At 39.4% G+C, this 24,164-nt stretch overlaps 1 protein-coding gene across 4 annotated transcripts in view; it reads left to right on the top strand.

Annotated features, from left to right (window-relative positions):
- Nucleotides 1-24,164, top strand: part of ATG2B (autophagy related 2B) — a 76,731-nt gene that overhangs the window by 48,648 nt on the left and 3,919 nt on the right. For all 4 annotated transcript variants that reach the window (XM_055556532.1, XM_055556533.1, XM_055556531.1 and 1 more), the window contains 13 exons: nt 2,147-2,288; nt 4,527-4,729; nt 5,483-5,709; nt 6,550-6,658; nt 7,581-7,775; nt 8,742-8,843; nt 16,218-16,296; nt 17,372-17,579; nt 20,554-20,623; nt 20,894-20,976; nt 21,566-21,687; nt 22,279-22,433; nt 23,094-23,243. In XM_055556532.1, the coding sequence (XP_055412507.1) occupies nt 2,147-2,288; nt 4,527-4,729; nt 5,483-5,709; nt 6,550-6,658; nt 7,581-7,775; nt 8,742-8,843; nt 16,218-16,296; nt 17,372-17,579; nt 20,554-20,623; nt 20,894-20,976; nt 21,566-21,687; nt 22,279-22,433; nt 23,094-23,243 (1,845 nt within the window). The remainder of the gene's footprint in view (nt 1-2,146; nt 2,289-4,526; nt 4,730-5,482; nt 5,710-6,549; nt 6,659-7,580; nt 7,776-8,741; nt 8,844-16,217; nt 16,297-17,371; nt 17,580-20,553; nt 20,624-20,893; nt 20,977-21,565; nt 21,688-22,278; nt 22,434-23,093; nt 23,244-24,164) is intronic.

Genomic DNA, 24,164 nt, shown 5'->3' with positions numbered 1-24,164 from the left:
CCATTTTTGAGTATACTTTCTCAATGTGATTTCCTCTTACCCAGCACAGTCAACAGGTTAAAGGTTATTATCTCTATTTTGTAGATGAATAAGTCAAGACCCAGAGAATTTAGGGAATTTACCCTAATTAAGAGCAGATACAGCCACAATATGCCTATGTTTCGATTCCCAGTTCAGTGCTTTCCTGTGCCCCCAGCTGTCACTTCTTTGCCCTCTTATGTCCAGATTGAACAGTGTCCGGTTTGTTTAGCGTTTTCTGTTTTTCAGTGTTTTCATTCTTCTTCATGGCCTCTTGTGTGAACAGAATTCTCAACCCCCTCAGGTCAATAGTCTCCACTAACGATCTGACAGGCCTCGTTTCACCTTTCGCTCAGGCTGATCTTACTCCTCATTTAGGTGACACTTCTGTTTTTGTTTCCTTGTTCCTGCTATTGTCTCGTTGATAATAAAGTGATTGATGACATACTCTCCCTACTGGTTCTTCTCTTTTTAAAAACAATTTCCAGTTTTTTTTGTTGTTGTTCAGTTGCTCATTTATGTCCAACTCTTTGCAGCCTTATGGACTGCAGCACACCAGGCTTCCCTTCATTGTCTCCTGGAGTTTGGTCAGACTCATGTCCGTTGAGTTGGTGATGCCATCCAACCATCTCGTCCTCTGTCGTTCCCTTTCTCTTCTCACCTTCAGTCTTTCCCAGCATCAGGGTCTTTCCCAGTGAGTCAGTTCTTTGCTTCAGGTGGCCAGAGTATTGGAGCTTTAGCTTCAGCATCAGTCCTTCCAGTGAATATTCAGGGTTGGTTCCCTTGAGGATTGACTGGTTTGTATCTTTGCTGTCTAAGGGATTCAAGAGTTCTCCAGCCCCACAGTTCAAAAGCATCAATTCTTTGATGCTCACCTTTCTTTATGGTTCAGCTCTCACCCCCACACATCACTACTAGAAAAACCACAGGTTTGACTCTACGGACCTTTGTTGGCAGAATTATGACTCTGCTTCTTAATATGCTAATAAAGTTTGGCATAGCTTTTCTTCCAAGGAGCAAGCATCTTTTAATTTCATGGCTGCAGTCATCATCTGCAGTGATTCTGGAACCCAAGAAAATAAAGTCTGTCACTGTTTCCAGTGTTTCCCCATCTATTTGCCATGAAGTGATGGGACTGGATGCCCTGATCTTCATTTTGAATATTGAGTTTTAAGCCAGCTTTTTCACTCTTCTCTTTCACCTTCATCAAGAGGGTTTTTAGTTCCCCTTGCTTTCTGCCATAAGGGTGGTATCATCTGCATTACTGAGGTTTTTCATATTTCTCCTTGTAATCTTGATTCCAGCTAGTGCTTCATCTAGCCCAGCATTTTGCATGATGTACACTGCATAGAAGTTAATCTACAGTTTATTAGAAATTATTGTAAATTATCCCTTCCAAATGGAGAAGGAAATGGCAACCCACTCCAGTACTCTTGCCTGGAAAATCCCATGGACGGAGGAGCCTGGTAGGCTACACTCCATGGGGTTGCAGAGGGTCGGACACGACTGAGCAACTTCACTTTCACTTCCAAATGAAATCTTTCCATTTTAGAGTCATGCTGACATTTTAAATGCATGATTTGGATTTAATGAATCCATAGTTCGTTAACATAAATTGTTAAGCATTGGTGCTAGAATTTAACCTCATGAACCACCATTTAGTAGATCTCCCCTCTCATGTATTCCCCCTACTGTCTTTAGGTATATGTTTATTCCAAGAAATGAGACTTGGCTCTGCAGTGGCTTTGCCTCCAAGATGAAGGTCATGACAGCAGGCAGATTTGAGCAGATCAGACTCTGCAGAGAGATCCCTTCTCCCCCAGCTTCAGTGCAGCGTTTTTCACCTTTCTTCTCTTCTAATCTGTTACCTCTTCAAAATTCAGTTAAACTGTGCTGGCATTGAGATGATAACACACTTATTTCTATTGGCCAGCAGTCGTTGGGGTGAAAACGATGATACTAAAGGCTTAAAAATGTAACAGCTGTTGAGTAGAATATAGAAAAATGAATACGTTTCTGTTTCTGATGTTTGTATAAAATGTGGTCTATTTCCAGGACAAAATAACTTTCAAGTAGTGTGCTGTTTAGAGCATTTTCAATTGTTTCTAATTAGTGTTTTTGGCTGTAGGTAGATTCTGTTGGTCGATCATCTTCACGCGGTCCAGTACTTCCTGAAGCAGATCAACAGATATTACGAGATTTGATGAGTGATGCTATGGAGGAGATTGACATGCAAGAAGCAGCCTCATCTGTAAAACCACAGTCTAATGGTGAGACAGACCCAGGACTTTTTCCCTCAGAGCTGCGATGTAGTTGAGGCTGACATTGTTTGCATTCTTACAGATTGCTCAATAAGTAACTAAAAGACAAGTCTGAGTTTTGGTGGGCATTTATTAGTCAGTCGGTTTGTGTTTATTGAGTATCTAGTAAATAAATAAATAATACTGGCTAGAGGCTTCCCTTGGACAAGGAAATGGCAACCCACTCCAGTATTCTTGCCTGGAGAATCCCAGGGACGGCAGAGCCTGGTGGGCTGCCGTCTATGGGGTCGCACAGGGTCGGACACGACTGAAGTGACTTAGCAGAGGCTTCCCTGGTGGCTTAGCAGTAAGGAATCTGCCTGCCAATGCAGGAGATGTGGGTTTGCTGCCTGGGTGGGGAAGATGCCCTGGAGGAGGAAATGGCAACTCACGGCTGGTATTCTGGCCTGGGAAATCCCATGGACAGAGGAGCCTGGCGGGCTACAGTCCATGGGGTCACGAAGAGTCGGACGTGACTGAGCAACTGAACAACAACAACAACAACAGATTTTTATAGGAGACACAGATAAATTGCAAGACAAAGCTTATGTTTTCTGGTAGCTTATAGTTTAGTAAAACAAACTGGCGCTAAACCAGACTGATGCTAGTATTTAGAATGATTGAGAAATGATCGAAGAAAACACTTCAAAAGGTAGTATATACTCTGTAATCAGTTTGGAAAAAATTTGGAATCCTCTCTTTAGACTCGTGAAAGCTGAGATGAGTTGGCTTTGAAAAAGTAGATATGACTTAGGTGTGTAGAGGGAGAGAGAAGATAATTTTAGCAAGGTCATTAATGCCAAGAATCACAGATAGGCATGTGTGAGCCTTAATGATGTAGTAACTCAGGCTATTAATACTGTAGCAAAAGTTCCCTTCTTATTGAGAAGAATTAGCTAATAACATTAGATAATTGGGAGGTGCCAGACGGAGAATTCTGAAAGCCAAGTGGAAGTGTCTAAATATTTTTGAAGTATTTATATAGAAAACATTTTTTTCTGTTTAGATGAGCATTCTTATTTCTACATGTTGTGAAATCTTAATTTTAAAAAATTGTTTCATAATGTGATAAAAGTCTTGCATTCAATGTTGCTTACATTCTAATGTAGAATAAATCAGAGCTAAGGAAGCAAATGGGAATTTTTAGCTCCCTATGTAGTAGGCATTATTTGTAATAAATGTTTGCAGCCAACCTACTTATACTGGAAAGAACATTTAATGAGTATTTATTGAGCAGCTTCATTACCCAAGATTCTATACTGGGTGCTGGGCACTTATAAGGGTGAACGGGTTCAACATGCTGCCACAGAAGAATTTAAAGTCTAGTCTGTGAGCCTTGTGAAGCTAAGATGTCACCATATTCATCTTAGTGTCTTTAGTCCATATCACAGGATTTGGTTTGAATGAGTGAATGGGGAAAGAATTAATGTGTCTAATACGTGATATAAATGTATAAAAATAAGTGTTCACATACAGATTTATTTTTTTAATTTTATTTTTTGGGTGCACCTTTGCAGCATGCGGGATCCTAGTTCCCCAACCTGTGCCCCCTGCAGTAGAAGCATGTCTTAACCACTGGACCAGCAGGAAATTTCCTACATACAGATTTTTGTACACATGCAACTTTTTGTCTTTATATTGAGATAGCTGATCTGTGTCCTGTTTGTGTATCCAGTGCCCCAAGGAGTCTTTTTATTGCTCAGAATCATTGCCTGGCTGAAGACATGCTCGGGAACTGTTCCAATCCCCCCACCCCCCCAGACCCCAGGTAGAGATTTCCCGCAGTTGTAGGTGAGGCACCACTGGGTGCAGCGATTTCCCTTCCCCTTGCTATATCGTCCAAGGAGAGTTTCTTCCAGAACGCCACCTACAGGACATAATTCAGTATGCAATTCTGGCCAAAGTAGAACTGCAGTCAACACTCACTGCCTGCTGCCGAATTCCTGAACCTCTCTGACGCTGAATAACTTTGAGGAGATGTCTGTAACTTGATGAGTTCATCATTTGCTGTTTTCTTAGGAAACTTCAAACTTATTATTAGTCTTTTTATTAGAAGTCAGAAGATTATTGTAAGAAATAAATGAGATACTGTGGGTGAGAGCGCTAACATAATGCATAACTGACTCATGACTAAAGTGTTTAATAAATGTTGTTATTATTGATGTTCCGAAATGTGCCGAAATTGACTGTTGTAATCTTTCCCCCTAGGTGTTTCTGATGAAAAATCTCAAGTTCAGGAACCATGTTGTTCAGACCTCTTCCTGTTTCCTGATGAGAGTGGAAACGTGTCCCAGGAGCCTGGCCCCACTTACGCCTCATTCACCCACCACTTGATTAGTGATGCAGTGACAGGCGTGCCCACGGAAAATGACGACTTTTGCATTCTTTTTGCACCAAGAGCAACTGTTCAGGTAGTAAATTGATAACAAAATTAAAAGTCTTGAAATAATGTTACAAATAGAAGTGACCAAAGGTCACCTAAAAAAGATTCTTTAGATTTTGTTAACGCTTCACAATTCAGAATTACTTCCTTTTGTAATTTACTGTTGATGCTTTGTAAATGTTTGTTGTACTTTACCCTTTTTATGACACATCTGTAAGGGACTCCGAAGAATGCTATTTGTAAAATCTCCTGCATGGTTTATTGAACTACAGAGGAAGTGTGTAGTTTGTACCCTGAAGTACCTCTTCAGGGTAATGAAACTAAATGGCAGACGAGTTCTATACAGAGGTGTTAACACAAGAATTGGGAAAGATAAGATGTGGTTTGTGTGAAGGCTGATGGTTGACTAATATATGTAATTTCCACTTTATTGTCATGCTTACATTTAAAAAGCATAGTCTGGATTTAATGAATCCACAGTTCACTAAACAAAATGGTTAAGCACTGACTCTATACCTTTTTATTATCAAACAAGTAGTAAAAGCTAAATTGTAGACGATAAAAAATTCTTAGGAATGATTCACATAGAAGAGCAAATTCATTTTGTAGTGAATGAAGCAAAGTGTATTATGTGACAGTTATTGTCAGTATTTAGTGTCCACTTTATATAAGGAAATTATTCAAAAGAATGCAGAGTCAAGAAGTTCCCTTGAGAGGGGAATGGTACTCAATGGTTTCTACTTAGATAAGAGAGTATGTATTAACTGTTCCTTTGTCTTAGGAGAAGGAAGAAGAACCAGTTGTAAAAATAATGGTTGATGATCCAATTGTGATAAAAGAGAATTATTTTAGTCTGCCTGTTAAGAAGACAGATACGAGCAAAGCCCCATTACACTTTCCCATTCCTATCGTTCGGTACCTGGTTAAAGAAGTCTCTCTTGTTTGGCATCTTTATGGAGGAAAAGATTTTGGAACAGCCCCTCCTACTTCTCCAGCTAAAAGTTACATGTAAGTTAATTTCTACATACATCTATTTGGCAGGCCAATATATTCTTTTCATTAAAAATACATAGGATTTATTCTTTCAAGAATTATTAATAAGTATGACCCAGAGCCTGTCTGTGTTCAAAAGGGAGAAACAGTTACATGAGCAAATGAGGGCAATGAAGTGAATGAAGGGTCTGTCAGGAGTTAGGGACCTCGCGTGCCCCAGGTTCTCTAGCATCCAGCACCCGGCAGGGTACCAAGCACAGAGTTGATGCCTCTGAAGTACCTATTAAAAGTGAGTGCATTATCCTTTAGTTCTGAAAGAAAACTAGACAGAGAGACTAGGTGGAGACTGGGGGCAAGCGTTCTCATTGGGGTGGGAGGGTCAGAAAAGGCTTCATGTAGCGGGAACCTCGGACACAACATTGTGAGGACTTTTTCTATTTAAAAGTGCTTTTTAAAAAACTTGACACTTTACTGTAATTCTTTTATGTATTAATTGGAATTTCTCGGACTTGTCTTATGATTCTCAGGGGTTTCTGAAGTAATAGGAACTTATAAGGAGGTCTCATTTCCAAGTCTGTCTTGTGATATGCACACCAACATCATAGTTAGATTTTTCTGTAGTTTTAAATACTTAGCAAGTAGATGATTGCTGTGATGACAGTAATAAAATTGATGCTCTCAGTGCCTCCAAGGTATAAAAGATGCAGTTGTAATGTATAACAATACAGTTTTTGGCAATGTTTTGATAGGTCTGTAATCTTGTTTTCTCTTTTCATCTTGTTATTTTTCCTGATGTCATTCGTTGCCTTCCTTTGACTATTCCTTTAATAAAAGGTTTTATTTTTTCATTTATAGTAGTCCCCATAGCTCACCTTCTCACACACCTACAAGACATGGACATAATATGGTTTGTGGGGGAAAAGGAAGAAACCATGACTTTTTAATGGAAATACAGTTAAGCAAGGTAAGATGGCATTTTAAAAGGAAAAATCCACTGAAGTAGGAGCATTAGTGACGGTTCTTTGGTTCTATCCTGCCCCCTGCCCTGTGTGATCTTGGAGCCTAAGTGGAAAAGTGCAGTGGACTTGTATAAATCTTACCTCTTACTCTTTTTCAGATATTCTGAAAAGATTTAGTTTTTGTTTTTCCAGGCTACCCTCCAGAGCAATGTCTCAGAGTTGAACAAGCACCAGAATCCCCTTGAGGACTTAGTAAAACACAGGTTGCTGGGTCCAGAGTTTCTAGTTCAGTAGGGCTGCAGAAGGGCCCATGAATTTGCATGTTTAATAAGTTCCCAGGTGATTCTGATACTACTTTACCCAGGACCACACTTGGGGAACCACCACCCTGAAGTGTCTCTGGGGAGGCCTGCCATGGAATAAGCACACAGGTCAGGTCCTGTGTGAACATCTAGAGACCAGTAGGGCCAGGCTGCCAGTGACACTGATGCATTTAATTCTGGCGGCTTGTCTGGGGTTCTGATAGGTGCGTATGTTAGGGTGCTTAATATGGCAGTGGTGACAGCTCCGTGTACTGAACTGGATCCTCGCCCCTTTTTGGAACTTGAACCTTGCCTCCAAGCAGTTTCATTAGGGGAACAAGATGATAATTTTATGAGTTAATCCTATTGAAGGTTTTGCTTGAAAAGGATGGGGATTTTACCAAGGTCAGATAGGAAATGTCAGTCAGGCTTATCCTTATATGATCCAGTACACGTGGATTAATAAGTAAGTATGTGAACAAATGGAGGACTGTTACACTGTTCTCTGAAAGTGGAATCAGAAGCTGAGGATTTAATGAAAATGTGTGATATTTTACATTTTAAAGAGAAAATCTGTTTTAAATAGAGTGTAGAGGTGGTTCTATATTCTTTCCCATCTGTGAAGGTGAAGTTTCAGCATGAGGTCTACCCGCCCTGCAAACCAGAATGCGAGTCGAGCCTTGTGGAGCACCCCGTGTCCCGGCAGGTGTTCATTGTGCAGGATCTTGAAATTCGAGATCGTCTGGCAACATCACAAATGAATAAATTTTTGTACCTGTATTGCAGTAAAGAAATGCCTCGGAAAGCTCATTCCAACATGGTAAAATTTAAAACTTCATATATTTTGTTGTTATATTTGTTTAGGAAAAGTATTTCTATTATATCTAAAATATATATAAATTATACCTATTATAACTGCAGAAGAGTTGGGGAAAATTATGAGATTTTCATTTTACTATTAAAATCCCTTTTAAATATGCTGCTTAAAGTTTTATTTTTAAAAAATTATTTTGTGACTTCCCTGGTGGCCCAGTGGTTAAGACTTTGCCTTCCAACACAGGGTGTGTGTGTGTGATCCCTGGTCATAGAGCTAAGATCCCACATGCCTCACAGCCAGAAGACCAAAACATGAAACAGAAACTCTGTTGTAACAAATTACCTGAGGAAAACCAGAAGTCCATTGTGATCTACACAAAACACATACACAAGGAGTTCCCTTGTGGTCCAATAGTTTGGACTCTGAACTTTCATTGCCAAGGGCCCAGGTTTGATAACCTGGTTAGGGAAATAAGACCCCACAAGCCACACAGTGTGGTCAAGCGCGCGTGCGCGCACACACACACACACACACACACATATGATATTGACACAGAATTGCTAGCAGTGTTCCAGATTTATAACTTTTACAATTTTAGTAGCATAGAAATTCTCAGCTCAGGGCTTTCAGAAGAAAACATTATAGAGGTTACCTTTCGAGTATGGATCTATGGATTTAGATTCAGGGGCTTAGCAGACTCCTTTGAGACTGCAAGTACGACATTATCATTTGCTTTTTTTCCCGCTAAAGAGAATCCGTATCTTTCATCAGATTCTTAAAAGAGTATCTGACGAAAAAAAGTTAGATTCCGGATTCTAAGGAAAGAGGGTAAACCGACTTTCTGTCTAATATAGGGACTAGATATAGGATGGTTTTTTTCTCTCTCTCTCTCTCTTTTTTTTTTTTTTTAACGAAAACAAGGTCATAATGTCATTGGAAAAAAACGTGTTTCTCTTTCTCGCCTTGCAGTTGACAATTAAAGCATTACACGTGCGTCCAGAGTCTGGCAGGTCCCCACAGGAGTGCTGCCTAAGAGTGTCACTAATGCCACTTCGCCTCAATATTGACCAGGTTTGTATTGCAAGCAGAATTGCATGGAGGTATGATTAAATAGATATCCTGTGTTCAGAGTGAGAAATTTAATTTATTAGAATTATTATGTTGTTTATTATTTAAAGTTTATGGAGTTTGCATAATTAAAACAGACTTCTGTTGGTAAAGGACAGGACAAATTCATTCGGTGTTTGAAATGTGAACTGTGAGTAAACATTAGATGTTATCCTTCTGTCTCCTACTTGCTGTCTACGTGACAGAGCACTTAATACTTGCCTCTTACGTTCTCTGATCTTTACACACATACTCCTGATGCAGATACACAGGTGTTTTCAGGAGATGGAAGGACTCCCTGATGTATATTATTGAAAGGTATAGGGGGCTATAATCACAGAACCTGTAAAGGAATTCCTGGGCAAAATGACAAATTAGTAGATTGGCACTTAAACAGGTCACAAACGAAACAGATTTATGGAAATAAAGAAATTCATTTTCCTATATTCTAGCAAGCACCCCATCAAACAGTTCTGGGTTTTGCATTCACCCAGAGAGCAGTCTAAGGCATAGTTGGTGCCTCCTCTACAAGCTCTGTTCAAGGCCTCTGAAGATGGGATGCTTTGCAGTGTAGTGGTGAAAGCATGGGTTTGTGGTCAGACCTGGGCTCACATCTCAGTTCTCTTTTACTAATTGTGTGGCTTTGGGTAAGTAACTAACTCTCTAAGCCTCAATTTCTTCACTGATAAAATGGAAAACATAGTACATTTAGCATCATTTTTTAAAACATGAGGATCACGCATTGGAGAAGGAAATGGCAACCCACTCCAGTGTTCTTGCCTGGAGAATCCCAGGGATGGGGGAGCCTGGTGGGCCACCGTCTATAGGGTCGCACAGAGTCGGACACGACTGAAGCAACTTAGCAGCAGCAGCAGCAGCGTCTGTAAACAGAGAAGGCAATGGCACCCCACTCCAGTACTCTTGCCTGGAAAATCCTATTGACAGAGGAGCCTGGTGGGCTGCAGTCCGTGGGGTCGCGAAGAGTTGGACATTGCTGAGTGACTTCACTTTCACGCATTGGAGAAGGAAATGGCAACCCACTCCAGTATTCTTGCCTGGAGGATCCCAGGGACGGTGAAGCCTGGTGGGCTGCCATCTATGGGGTGGCACAGAGTCGGACACGACTTAAGCGACTTAGCAGCAGCAGCGTCTGTAAAACACTTACCTTGGTGCCTGGCACACAGTGTTAAAGATCACAAGTGTTACCTGTTACCATCATTAACCGAAGCATATAACAACTATATAAAATAAATGGAGTTTTTATAATGATCTGCTTTTGAAATAACAAAGCCTTCCTGTTGTATCATATATATTGGTGTGAGTTCAGGTTTGGAAGCAGCGTATATGTTGGGTAATATTATTTGTTTGCTCAATAATATTGATTAAATAATGCTGATTCACTATTAAATAAGTAGCAGATATATCAGGAATAATCTTAAATGATGTTTATATTGTAAACAAACTATAGGCCTAGCTCAGAGAAAATGTATTGTGAAGCACAGACATGTAGCACAACTTTACATTACTATGTGTAGCTTCTGAGCTGGGTCAGACTTGCCAGTGGGTACTTAGATTTATGTTTTCTCATTATGATAACAATCTCTTGAAGTCTGTATTTTAATTTAATTTATCCATATTGGCCTAGTAGGAATATGATGCAATATTTATGGGAAATTCAGTCTGAAAAATCACCAGTGTGAGCAAGAATTTGAGCAAGATTTATCTTTATGGCATGACTTTACCAGACTTAGTAAGCCCAATTTTCTCTAATAAGCCTTTTCTTTAATATTGAATGTTAATTTCTTCTGTAGAACTATTAAACAGTATAATTTTAAAATGGAGAAATATTAATCTTAGAAAAAAAAAAATCAGGGAAATAAATGTTACGACTAACCTGAGGAGGAATGGGAAATCATTTCCCAAGATGTGAAACCTACGGAAACGAAGCCATGCTACAAATGTATATGACTTAGTGAGGAATATTACAATACAAAAGAGTCCTTTCTTCTAAGACCGACATACTATGCCAAGCAGTCATTTGAATAGCAAGCCAAATTTGTATTTTTCTTTTAAAAACAAATCAGTTGATGATGATAATGTTTTGAGTAATATGTTTTTTACCAAGCATATCTCTGACTTTATCTTAACTGGATCAGAGCAACATGTTGTTTGCTCATGTTTTTAAAAAGCTGCATTGCTGTTGACATTTGGTGCAATTGATTCCAAAGCTCAGGGTACCTGTAGGACAGGCAGGACCCTGGGGTCACTAAGATGGACTGATTTCCATGTAGGGAGGTAAGGAGATGATGGAGGTTGTGTAAGTAGGATGCTTGAGATTCAAAATCTGAAGGGGCCAGATTTCCTGACTTTCTTAGTCTGGTGATCATTTTAGTATTGAACTGCCTGTAAATCTGTGTAGGGAAGACATCAGTTTAGTTCAGTTGCTCAGTCATGTCCGACTCTTTGTGACCCCATGGACTGTAGCATGCCAGGCTTCCCTGTCCATCACCATCTCCTGGAGCTTGATCAAACTCATGTTCATTGAGTTGGTGATGCCATCCAACCATCTCATCCTCTGTCGTCCCCTTCTCCTGCCCCCAATCTTTCTGAGCATCAAGATCTTTTCCAATGAGTCATTAATTCCAAATCATTTGCTGAGTGACTGTCCCAGGTCTGAACTAGGATGCTGGGAATACATAGATGAAGAAGCATCCCTTCCTCAGAGATCTCTATGTAATGGAGAGACTGCCAAAAAAACAGAGGACTTTAACACCCTGTGATGTGAAGTAGGCATAAAGATAAGTCCCACTGAAAGAGGACTTTTAGCCTGGGCTGGGAGTTTGGAAGATGAGGGGTGATCAGGAAAGGCTTTCTAGAGGTAACACTCAAGCTGGTCCTAAGGAATGTACAACTATGAATATTTGTAAAGGCATTGAGGGCCTAATGCAGGTTATGAGATGAGATGTGAGGCCGTTGGGTAGGACAGGTGCCCAATGGAGGTTGGAAACGGTGAGCATGTAGCAGCACCAGTTTGCATGTTTGTGATTTTTTTCAGCATCACCTGAGTATGACATTGAAAGTAATTCTTTTAAACCTTAAGTTATATCTCACTGATAGTAGCCTTTATCATAGGACCTTAAAGCTAGAAATAACTTTTATAGTTCAAGTTTAGTATAAATAAACCATACTTTTTAAAATTAAAAAAAATGATTGTACTGAGGTATAATTTATATATAATAATTGGCAGAGATTTTTAGGTATACAGTTTGAGTTTGACAGATATATACACTTGAGTAACTACCGCACCAGTTGAGATATAGAACAATTTTTTTACTCTGCAAAATTCGCTTGTGTCCCTTTGTGGTCAGTCCACCATCCCAAAGCAACCGCTGATCTCATTTCATCACTGTAGAGCAGCTTTTTTTGTTCTACAGCTTATAAATGGAATTGTATCTGGCTTCCTGTTCTCAACATTATGCCCAGGAGATTTTTCTGTGTTGTAGCATGTATCAGCAGTCCATTCATTTTTATTCCTGAGCAGTGTTTCATTGTATGGGTACAACAACTTGTTTATTCATTTACTTACTAATTGACAGTGGATTGTTTCCTTGTTTTTGGCTCTTAATGGATAAAGCTGTTATGAAATTTAAAGTCTTTTAATGGACATATTTTTCAGTTTTCTTGGGTAATGATAAGCAGGATGTCTAGGTCATAGGGTGAATGTGTGTTTACGATCATAAGAAGCTGCCAAATAGTTTTCCACAGTGGTTGTACCATTGCAGGTTCTCGGCAGTAACAGATGAGAGCAGCAGCTGCTTCATGCTCTGACCAAACCTGGTGTTGTCTTTTTAATTTTGGCTATCTTATTTGGTGTTCATTGCCATTTTAATTTGGATTTCCCTGATGACTGAAGAACTGTACCAAAAAAATCTTCATGACCCAGATAATCACGATGGTGTGATCACAGACCTAGAGCCAGACATCCTGGAATGTGAAGTCAAGTGGGCCTTAGAAAGCATCACTACGAACAAAGCTAGTGGAGGTGATAGAATTCCAGTTGAGCTCTTTCAAATCCTGAAAGATGATGCTGTGAAAGTGCTGCACTCAATATGCCAGCAAATTTGGAAAACTCAGCAGTGGCCACAGGACTGGAAAAGGTCAGTTTTCATTCCAATCCCAAAGAAAGGCAATGCCAAAGAATGCTCAAACTACCGCACAATTGCACTCATCTCACACGCTAGTGAAGTAATGCTTAAAATTCTCCAAGCCCGGCTTCAGCAATATGTGAACCGTGAACTTCCTAATGTTCAAGCTGGTTTTAGAAAAGGCAGAGGAACCAGAGATCAAATTGCCAACATCCCCTGAATCATGGAAAAAGCAAGAGAGTTCCAGAAAAACATCTATTTCTGCTTTATTGACTAGGCCAAAGCCTTTGACTGTGTGGATCACAATAAACTGTAGAAAATTCTGAAAGAGATGGGAATACCAGACCACCTGACCTGCCTTTTGAGAAATCTGTATGCAGGTCAGGAAGCAACAGTTAGCACTGGACATGGAACAACAGACTGGTTCCAAATAGGAAAAGGAGTATGTCAAGGCTGTTTATTGTCACCCTGTTTATTTAACTTATATGCAGAGTACATCATGAGAAACGCTGGGCTGGAAGAGGCACAAGCTGGAATCAAGATTGCTGGGAGAAATATCAGTAACCTCAGATATGCAGATGACACCACCCTTATGGCAGAAAGTGAAGAGGAACTAAAAAGCCTTTTCATGAAGGTGAAAGTGGAAAGTGAAAAAGTTGGCTTAAAGCTCAACATTCAGAAAATGAAGATCATGGCATCCAGTCCCATCACTTCATGGGAAATAGATGGGGAAACAGTGGAAACAGTGTCAGACTTTATTTTTCTGGGCTCCAAAATCACTGCAGATGGTGACTGCAGCCATGAAATTAAAAGACACTTACTCCTTGGAAGGAAAGTTATGAGCAACCTAGATAACATATTCAAAAGCAGAGACATTACTTTGCCAACAAAGGTCCGTCTAGTCAAGGCTATGGTTTTTCCTGTGATCATGTATGGATGTGAGAGTTGGACTGTGAAGAAGGCTGAGCGCCGAAGAATTGATGTTTTGAACTGTGGTGTTGGAGAAGACTCTTGAGAGTCCCTTGGACTGCAAGGAGATCCAACCAGTCCATTCTGAAGGAGATCAGCCCTGGGATTTCTTTGGAAGGAATGATGCTAAAGCTGAAACTCCAGTACTTTGGCCACCTCATGTGAAGAGCTGACTCATTGGAAAAGACTCTGATGCTGGGAGGGGTTGGGGGCAAGAGGAGAAGGGGACGACAGAGGATGAGGTGGCTGGATAGCATCACTGACTCGATGGACATGAGTCTGAGTGAACTCTGGGAGTTGGTGATGGACAGGGAGGTCTGGCGTGCTGCGATTCATGGGGTCGCAAAGAGTTGGACACGACTGAGCGACTGATCTGATCTGATCTGATGGCTGATAATGCTGAGCAGCATCTCATGAGCTTATTCAACACTTGTACATCTGTTTTGAAGTGTCTGTATCTTTCTAGTTTCAAAGTTAGGTTGTTTGTCTTACTGAGTTGTAGGAAAGATTGAGGGCAGGAGAAGAGGGTGACAGAGGATGAGATAGTTGGATGGCATCACTGATTCAATGGACATGAGTTTGAGCAAGCTCCAGGAGATGGTAAAGGACGGAAGCTGGCGTGCCGCATGCATTTTATGGGGTTGCAGAGTCGGACACGACTGAGCCACTGAACAACAAAAGAGTTCAGCATAAATACCACAATCAGTCATTTGGAAAACATTTTGAAAAGCTGATGATTAATATATCTTTGTCTGTTGTTTGTAGTAGAAACATATAAAAACCACTGCCTTGTTAGTTGTCCTTTTCTCTTTTTTTTGAAGGCAGTCATAGAGGGAAAACATTTATAGTATTAAAATATTGCCATCTGGTGGCAAAAGGATAACATTTTATATACTATTAACATGTAATATTTGATACATGTATATATCATATCTGGGCCTCCCAGGTGGTGCTAATGGTAAACAACTGCCTGCCAACGCAGGAGACGTAAGAGATGCAGATTCAAACCCTGTGTTGGGAAGATCCCCTGGAGGAGGGCGTGGCAGCCCACTAGTATTCTTGCCTGGAGAATCCCATGGACAGAGGAGCCTAGAAGCCTATAGACCATAAGATTGCAAAGAGTCGGACATGACTAAAGTGACTTAACATGCACATATACCACATATATAGCGATTTCTAATAAATGTATAAAATGTAAATAACATATAAACATCTACATAAATACATATGTGTAAAGAGTAACAATGTAATGAACAATTCACCAACTTCCTCCCTGACCGCAGAACCAGAATATTCTAATACTGTTGAAGCTGTCTGCTTGTCCTTCAGTCTAGCGCTCAGTGTCTCGTATGTAGCATTACCTAAAAAATACCTTTTTAACATCCATCATTGATACCTCTGACAAGTGTGATCAGTAGATCAGACCCTTTGGAATGCCACTCAGGCTTTCAGTGTGCTGTGGCATATTGTGACCCTGTAATTCAATTTCACGTTGTGTTTTGGTGCAGTTTTAATGTTTTATATTAATTTAATTGATTGTTTTTAATGGAAAGGAAGAATAAGAAGGAACAGGCTCAGGTATTTAATTTTCATATTCTCCAAAATGGATTTGTCAGTTGCTATGAAGCTGCTAATAATGGGCAAATATGGCTTGCATATACAACATCAAGACCAGTCCAATTTCAGAAGAGACCACACTGGGTGATTTTATTTACTTTTGTTTTTATTTTGAATATCATGTCCAGTGAAGAAAATGTACTCAGGCAATATAACATAGTGTTAAAAGCAGAAATAAGACATTAAGAACTTTTAAGTCACGTCTAAGTATTGAGTACTTGCTAGCTGCTATTATTATTGTTAGTAATACTACTGCTACCAATTCAGAGACCCAATGCCAAATAAGAAAGAGACTTCTATATTTCTATGAAAACTAAAATGTTCTTTGATTTAGAAATAGCCATTTAATTTCTAACTCATCTGCACATTAATTTCCACATCTATAAATTAATTTTCTGAGAGTTGTGAGAATTAACAAGGAAGAGTGTGAGAGAGAAAGGAATTGAGAATAGGCACAGCGCCGGGCACAGCGTGGGTACTGGATAAATTATAGCTGTATATGAACAATGAGTGAAATGAGAGATTTCACGTTACTTCCTTTCACAGTTTTAAAAATAGCTGCACCTTTTTAAACCCTTTTAGTTATAATTACATCTCTCAATTTTAGGATGCCTTGTTCTTCTTGAAGGATTTCTTCACAAGTCTTTCTACAGAAGTAGAGCTGCTCATGACTCCAGATCCAGAAGGTATTAAATATGTAGAATCTGAAAAAGTCTGTAATGTGTAGTACTTGGATTGATTTGATTGTTATGAGACCTTTTTGAGAATGTACTTACAGATCTTTTCTCTCATTTATATAAATGTGTTCCATGATTATTTTTCTAAAGTTGTGCATATGCAGTTTATGTAAAAGTACTGTAGTTCCCCCTTATCCTCAGGAGGTATGTTCCAAGACCCCCGGTGGGTGCCTGAAACTGCAGATAGTACCAAACCCTAAATGCACTAAGTTTTTTCTTTACATACTAGCCTATGACAAAGTTTAATTTATAAATTAGGCACAGTAAGGGACCAACAATAATAACTAATAAGAACAATTGTAACAGTATACTATAATAAAAGTTAGGTCAGTATGATCTCTTTCTTTCTTTCAAAATATCTTGTACAAATTTTATGCCTTTTCCATCTTAGCTAAACACTTACCATGCACTGTAGCTATAACCTTTGTAGTTTGAGGTACGACAGCAAAATGGGCATGAATTCCTTTTTTCTTCATCACAGTTTTACAAATTTGTTCTTACTGTAGATCTTAGCAAGCTGAGCATATGATTTTTTTGTCCTTATTAAGAACTTTCATCTTTTCACTTAATATATTATGGCTTTTCTTTGGCGTATTGGAATTGCCAGCATCATTGTTCTTGCACTTTGGGGTCATTATTAATAAAATAAGGCTTACTTACCATAAGCACCGACCTGATCACTGAGATGTCCACCCAGTGACTCACAGTCGGGATATGCTGGACAGAGGGCTGATTCACCTTCCGGTGGGGCAGGGAAGTGGTGCAAGATTTCATCGTGCTGCTCAGTGGTATGCGGTTGAAAACTTAGAAGTTGTTTATTTCTGACATTTTCCATTTCATATTTTTGGACCATAGTTGGAAAGTGAAACTAAAGATGGAGAGGGGGCTACTGTGAAAGATTTATCTGTAGCAGTAGTTATATTTATTAAACGAAATACTGTAAAACAAGTTAACTGTAGCTTGGTTTAAGTTGCTCTAAAGAAGCATATACCTAATTTTCCAAATGTGCACATTACCTTTTCAGTTAAAAAGTCTCCAGGGGCTGATGTCACCTGCAGTTTGCCAAGGCATTTAAGCGCCTCAAAAGAGCCAAATCTAGTTCTTTCTTTCCCTGGGCCAAAGCAGCCTTCCCCAAATGGCAGTGCCAATTCAGTGCAAGCGGTTAATGGGGAAGAAGAGAAGGACTTCTCTCCTGAAGAAGCGTTGTTTAGTGATCAGCCTGTGTTTTTTAGGTAAATCATTTAATTTTGATAACAAAATATGTTATTTTAGAGTTTGAAAGTTGTTCTTTAATGTGTTTGTGTGACATAGAAATCGTGGAATTACTTTAGCTTTTCTCTGCACTGGCAAATAATCAGTGGGTATGAGTCAGAATGACTGAAACGACTTAGCATACAAGCATGCATACTTATTTACATGGGGCTTCCTGGGTGCTGTCAGTGGTAAAGAATCCGCCTGCCAGTGTAGGAGACACAAGAGATGCGGGTTCGATCCCTGAGTCAGGAAGAGGAAATGGCAGCCCACTCCAGTATTCTTGCCTGGAAAATTCCATGGTCAGTGGAGCCTGGTGGGTTACAGTCCATAGGACTCTAAAGAGTTGGACATGGCTGAGCACGCACAAACACAGACACACACACACACACACACACACACACACACGTTTATATGTGGGGCCCCCCCCCCACCACATGCACCTCTCATTTACACATAATAACCCTGGCTCAGGACTCAGCCTCCTGTTGAACCTGTAGCAGAAATTTTCTCTTCACTTAGTTTCTTCCTTTTTCCTCTTTCTGTCCCTCTTTTCCTGATCACTCTCAGAGCCTGTTGGTGTCTTCATGACCATGATGCTGTCTTTTTCCCTTACACACCTCACCTTCAGCACCCCTCCCTTTTCCCTTACGGGGATTTTCTGTCTGGTTTCTCTGCCCTTCCCTATCACTGCTGTGTCTCTTGTGACCCTCTGCCCTCTGGCTAAGTTGGCATCATAGGGAAACCCAGGTCCCTATACTGCTGCTGGCTGCTGTGACTACAGCCAACCACTAGCTTGTTGTCTGCCATTTCCAGTTCCATTCATTCTTCCCTTCTTTCTTTCCCAGCCCTTGATGGTGGGGATGGAGCCTAGGATCTCTATTGGAAGGAAAGAGGTCAAAGATCAAAACCACCTCTGTTACGAGAGACAGCTCCCTTTCCGGGTTTTCTGTACTCCTCTCCTGCTGACATCAGTGTTCCCCAAGTTCTGTCTTTCTCTCTAAGGTTAGACTTTAGGTATGGCCCAAAGTGGGCAGTTGTTGTTGGTCAGTCGCTGAGTCATGTCTGACTCTTTGCAACCTGATGGACTGTAGCCCCCCAGGCTCCTCAGTCCATGGGATTTCCCGGGCAAGAATCCTGAAGTGGGTTGCCATTTCCTTCTCCAGGGAATCTTCCTTACTCAGGAGTCAAATCCATGTCTCCTGCATTGGCAGGAGAGTCTTTACCACTGAGTCACCTGGGAAGTTCTAAGTAGGCAGTACAACTATTTTAAAGTGTTTTCATGTTTTGAATAATCTTGTGTATTGATGAAAATAGTCAGAAAATATAATAGAATATGAGAATTGGGAAGATCCTGAGATAGAGGTTCTTTGGCGATTCTTAACTTTTCCATCATAAAGGAAGAGCCTCTTTTATTATTTTCCTACTTTGCTTTTTTAGTAAAATTTTTTTCTACCAAAAAACTGTGTATCCTAAGAAATAATTTGAATTCTCATTTTATATTAATCACGTATAAGCTGCCGATTTTTGTTTTTTGTGAACACTGGATAACTGTTATAAAAAAGAATCAAATCGTTACAATTTTGGTCTGAGAACATGGAAACTTGGCACTTTTTAATCAGTTTGTGTAGCCTCACTTACTTAGGTAAATATTTGTTTTTTTCCATTAGACTACTTAATAGCTTGTAGATTTCTGTTTCTACTCTCAACAACTGCTGGAGTGCCTCGGACCCTGGTGTAGTACTTAGTGATGTGGTTTAGATTACTCACTTCACTGGTGAGGAGCTTAATGCAAGAGAGGAGAGGTGACTTGCTCAAGGCCACACAGTTGCCAAGCCAGGACTAGAATGGAGGTTTTCTTAATCCCAAATTCAGTACATTTTGCAATTAATGACATAATAGTCTCTTCTCCTACAAACATTTATTCACTCCACAAATATTTATTGAACACAGTATATGTATGTCAGATTTTGTTCTAGGTACAGTGAACAGAGTAGAGAAAAATCTCTATTGAGTTGAGCTTACAGATAATTAAAATATTTGATCTACCCTATTACATGCCTTGGAGGAACAGAGTGAGAAAGGTGACACAGGTGTTGAGGGGCTGTTGCTATAGAACCAGATACAGGCGGGTGTTTGGAAGATGAGGGATGACCTGGACCCCAGACTTCCTGTAGTCACTGATGTAGATTTAGCACTTCCTTTTTAGAGTCAGTTAAGGACTTTTCCAGGATGACTTGGGATAACTTAGTATATAACCACTGACATTAATTCTGTAATAAAATGTGTTTCAACTTGAAATTTACAGTCCAACTTTTGGAAGCCAACTGCTTTTGTTTGATGTGTATAATTGTAATTTCATTCAGAATTCCCAAGTGTGTCAGTATCCCGTTTACAAGCATTAATTTCAAGAGTGTCAAAATTCACCAATGTAGATGGGGTTTAAAAATTAACTGATGAAGACACTTAGGCTCAGAGAGTTTAAATTACTTGCCTTGACTGTATCCCATATAACTGATAAAACTAGGGTTCATGTCTGGGTCTTCTGGAGGTTTGTTTCATCATGGAACTAAAATAAATACCTTAGCTCTTCTTTTTTACTTCTTGGTGATGATTATATTATTTGGTTTAATCTTGAAAGTTATTTTTGTTAGTTTACTCTCTGTAGGAATTGAATACCTGCCAGAATAAATTTCTCTAACTTAAATTTTGTTCAGTAAACAAGGAAAGGGTTTTTAAAATAAAATAAATAAAATTTATAAGATTAACATTGTTTAGTTGTTATATTGTCTTAAGAAGGTATACGGCTGAAAGACATTCTCTTTTATTTAGATCTTAATATATCCACATTATTTATTTTGTGATTTTTATTCTCCAGTTGAAAAGGTTAATTTACATCTAATTTCAGCTATTAGTAATTTTTAATATAAATAACTCCCCTTTCTTTATCTTCAGAGAATTTAGATTCACATCAGAAGTTCCTATTCGACTTGATTATCATGGGAAACACGTATCAATGGATCAGGTCTGGAAATTTTGCACAAATATACTCTACAGAATTATCTCATTTGTTTTTCTAGTGGACTCAGTTTTTAGGAAACTTTTTTGATCGTAGTTTATGTGTTTGAAATGAAGTGTAAGATTTTAAAATTTAATTCTATTTTTAAAGTAAGTATAATTTACTTAAGAATCCAATTTGGATGTCAGTTGGGTTTTATAAAATACATATATTTTTTTGCTATACATATTTTAGGTGATTTAGCTTAATTAGTGAATTTTTTTTTTAATTTTAAAGGGTACATTAGCTGGGATTTTGATTGGTCTCGCCCAGTTAAACTGCTCTGAACTAAAGCTGAAGAGGCTTTTCTATCGGCACGGGTAAGTTGATTTATCATATGAGACTTTAAGATGTAGTTATTAAAGTTAGTTTACAACTAGCCAACATACATAATTTAATTATTTTACAATGTTATTTGCAGAGAGCTCATTTTCAGAGGATTTTTACCGGCTAGGGGCTATTTTTTTTATTCTTAGAGAATGGTAGCAGTTTGAAGAGAGCATTTCCCCCAAAAGCAGCTATAGTTAGGACTTTTTTTATCTTCCCAAAGTTATAAATTAGCCTATATGGAAGTTCACAAGGTAATGGTGCTTAGTAGCTAAGAACTGTGTGACAATTTATAGACGTTGAATTAATCCTATGCCAAAGCTTTAGATGTTCAAGAAGTAAAAACAGTGGAAATGCACACTTGTATATATTACCTTAGCCTTTTATAGAAATTATTAGCATTACAATTAGGTTAAATGTACGTATATACACACATATATATAGTAAAATTCAAAATCTATAAAATTTCATCCATGTAATTTGTAGATTTTTTTGTCTTAAGTAAAAAAAAATAATCCCCCAAACTGTGTAAACCTATAAATTTCACTCTTCTTTCCATATACTAATAGTCATTTTCTCTAGTTTGCTAGGTGTGGACAAATTATTCTCATACGCAATCACCGAATGGCTTACTGACATTAAGAAGAACCAGCTGCCAGGAATCCTGGGAGGTGTTGGGCCTATGCATTCACTAGTACAGCTAGGTGAGTGTTCTTTTTTTAATTAGGAGATAATTTATTTTACCTGATCAGTGATTCTTTACCCTTTCGGGACTATGGATGCCTTCCAGAATCTATGTGAGGATCATCTTTCTAGAAAAATCTACCTGTTAGTGATACACAAAAAATATTGCCTCGCATTTTAGGGGTTAAAAATCCTAGGGTTAGGATATAGCAGAGGTTTGAGCTCCAGTGCTCCTGTTTTTCTTTTTACATGTATTCTTATTGTGGTAAAAGTCACATAATATAAAACATACTATTTAAACCGTGTTTAACTGTGCACTTCAGTGGCACTGAGGACGTTCACATTGTTGTGCAGCTCTCACCACCATCTGTCTCCTGAACTTTTCACTTTCCTAAACTGAACTCTGTCCCCATTAAACACTTAAGTCCTCATTCCTCACCACCCGCCTAACCCACCTCCGACATCTGCCACTGTATTTTCCGACTCGATGAATTTGAGGAATATACATTGCCTATTCTAGGCACCTTGTATAAATGGAAGCAAGCAGTATTTGTCTTCACCTGCTGTACTCCAGCACTCTATTAATTTCTGCATGTTGACTGCTGTTCTAGTGCAAGGCCTCAAGGACTTGGTCTGGTTACCAATTGAGCAGTACCGAAAGGACGGCCGCATTGTCAGAGGGTTTCAGAGAGGGGCTGCCTCCTTTGGCACCTCGACAGCGATGGCTGCTCTCGAGCTCACGAACAGAATGGTTCAAACCATACAGGTAACTTTCCATAGACCAGCTTAATCTCCAGAAAGAGGGAGAGCCATTAGAACACTTGACTTATTTTGGTTTTAAAATGGCACCATGAAAATGTATAAAATACTGAGAGTATTTTATTTGTAATGACTTAATATCATTAAAATTTTTTTTGATTAGCTGTCCATTGTTAAATAATTAGTAGGATAAAGTGGTGGACTACAGTGTCAAATTTGTTTGCCTATTTCAGGTAAATTATAGCTATTAAGTTAGCCAAAGATTTATTTCAGCACATTTATGTGGAAAGATCATAGCTGAATGTAATGAAGGCACTAGAGAGCCGATAGTAGTTGTATGCAGGTTTGCTGGTAACTATTAAGCTCCAGTTGGCCTTACCCAGTTGTGCACAGACCATGCATTCTTGTCTAGCCTGGTAACAGAGTGTTCTCAGAGAGATGAGGAACTGAAAACAGCTGCTCAATGCAGATACTAATGTATACGTTAACGTTCTTGTTATAAAAGGAATACGTTCTGGTTGTAAAGAATTCCGTTGCTGCAGAAGGGCCTGCCTGAGGACGCAAGTCCCTCTGCTGCTCCTCACTCCCCTTAGGAAGTGTGCTGCTGGCGCGTAACTCCCCAGACTTTGTTCTGACTCACTCTTTCCTCTCTGATGAAACGATCCAGGCAGCAGCGGAGACTGCGTATGACATGGTGTCTCCAGGCACCCTTTCTATCGAGCCCAAGAAGGTCAGAAGGTTCCCCCATCACCGGTTAGCCCACCAGCCAGTGGACCTGAGGGAAGGGGTGGCCAAGGCCTACAGTGTCGTGAAGGAGGTGAGTGGCTGCCCCAGGGGATGGACCAGGAGCAGTTTGCGTCCTTTCCTGGAGTTTGTCTAAAGAGCAGCAGGGCTTGGGCTTTGTTCTGAAGGAACCCTAGGGTGGCTTTGGGACTGTTTTGCCACTGATGAGTGCAGATGTGCATGTAGGGAAGAGGGGAGGGCTACGTCCTGGCCTGCAGGCTCTCAAGAAGACTAGCAGTCTCGTGGGAAGACTGGTCTCTTTATGGACAGAAGCAGCACGGGGTGGTAGAAGCACACCATGCACTCACCAGGGGAGTTTACCCATGTTTGTATTGTGCTGGTTTCCTCAGATTTGTTTAAAAAGCAAATTTTTTTTAGGTTAATCACAAACCCTAATTCCGTTCCCGTGCGTTCACAATCCTGAAGATGGTAAATTTTTTTTCTGTGCATATTTTTATAGTTTCATATAAGTATGGCATCATAAGCAAATACTATTGTTTATATTTTAAAAGTTAGCATAAATGGTATCATATATATCTGTATATTTTGTCTTTCAAGATACATCCTTGTTGATATATGTAGGTCTGATTTAAACTTTTATTGTGTTTCATTGTGTGAATACAGCATAATTTATTTATCTTTGTGTTGGTGGACAGCTCCCATTTTTTCCCCTAAAATACTTCTATTGGAATGTCATTTAAATGCCCCTTTGTTCACATGTGCAAGAGGTTGTTAAAGGTAGAACTGGTGATTTCTAACCGTTTGAATCCTGAGACTTATTAAACGTTGCCCGATTTATTAAGCATTGGCAGATTGTAGTTTAGTTGCACCAGTGAATCCTGGTTCTTTATGGATGTTGACAGGAGCATTCCCTCCCTGTCTTAATCTTTTTCTTTTTTTCATTGACATATGAGAAAGTTTGAGGTCATTTTACTTATGATTTGTGTATTAGGAT

The sequence above is a fragment of the Bubalus kerabau genome, chromosome 19 (assembly GCF_029407905.1).
Source record: "Bubalus kerabau isolate K-KA32 ecotype Philippines breed swamp buffalo chromosome 19, PCC_UOA_SB_1v2, whole genome shotgun sequence".
NCBI lineage: Eukaryota > Metazoa > Chordata > Mammalia > Artiodactyla > Bovidae > Bubalus > Bubalus kerabau.
Note: the sequence above shows the minus strand (reverse complement) of the source record. Positions and strands in the feature narration are given on the sequence as shown.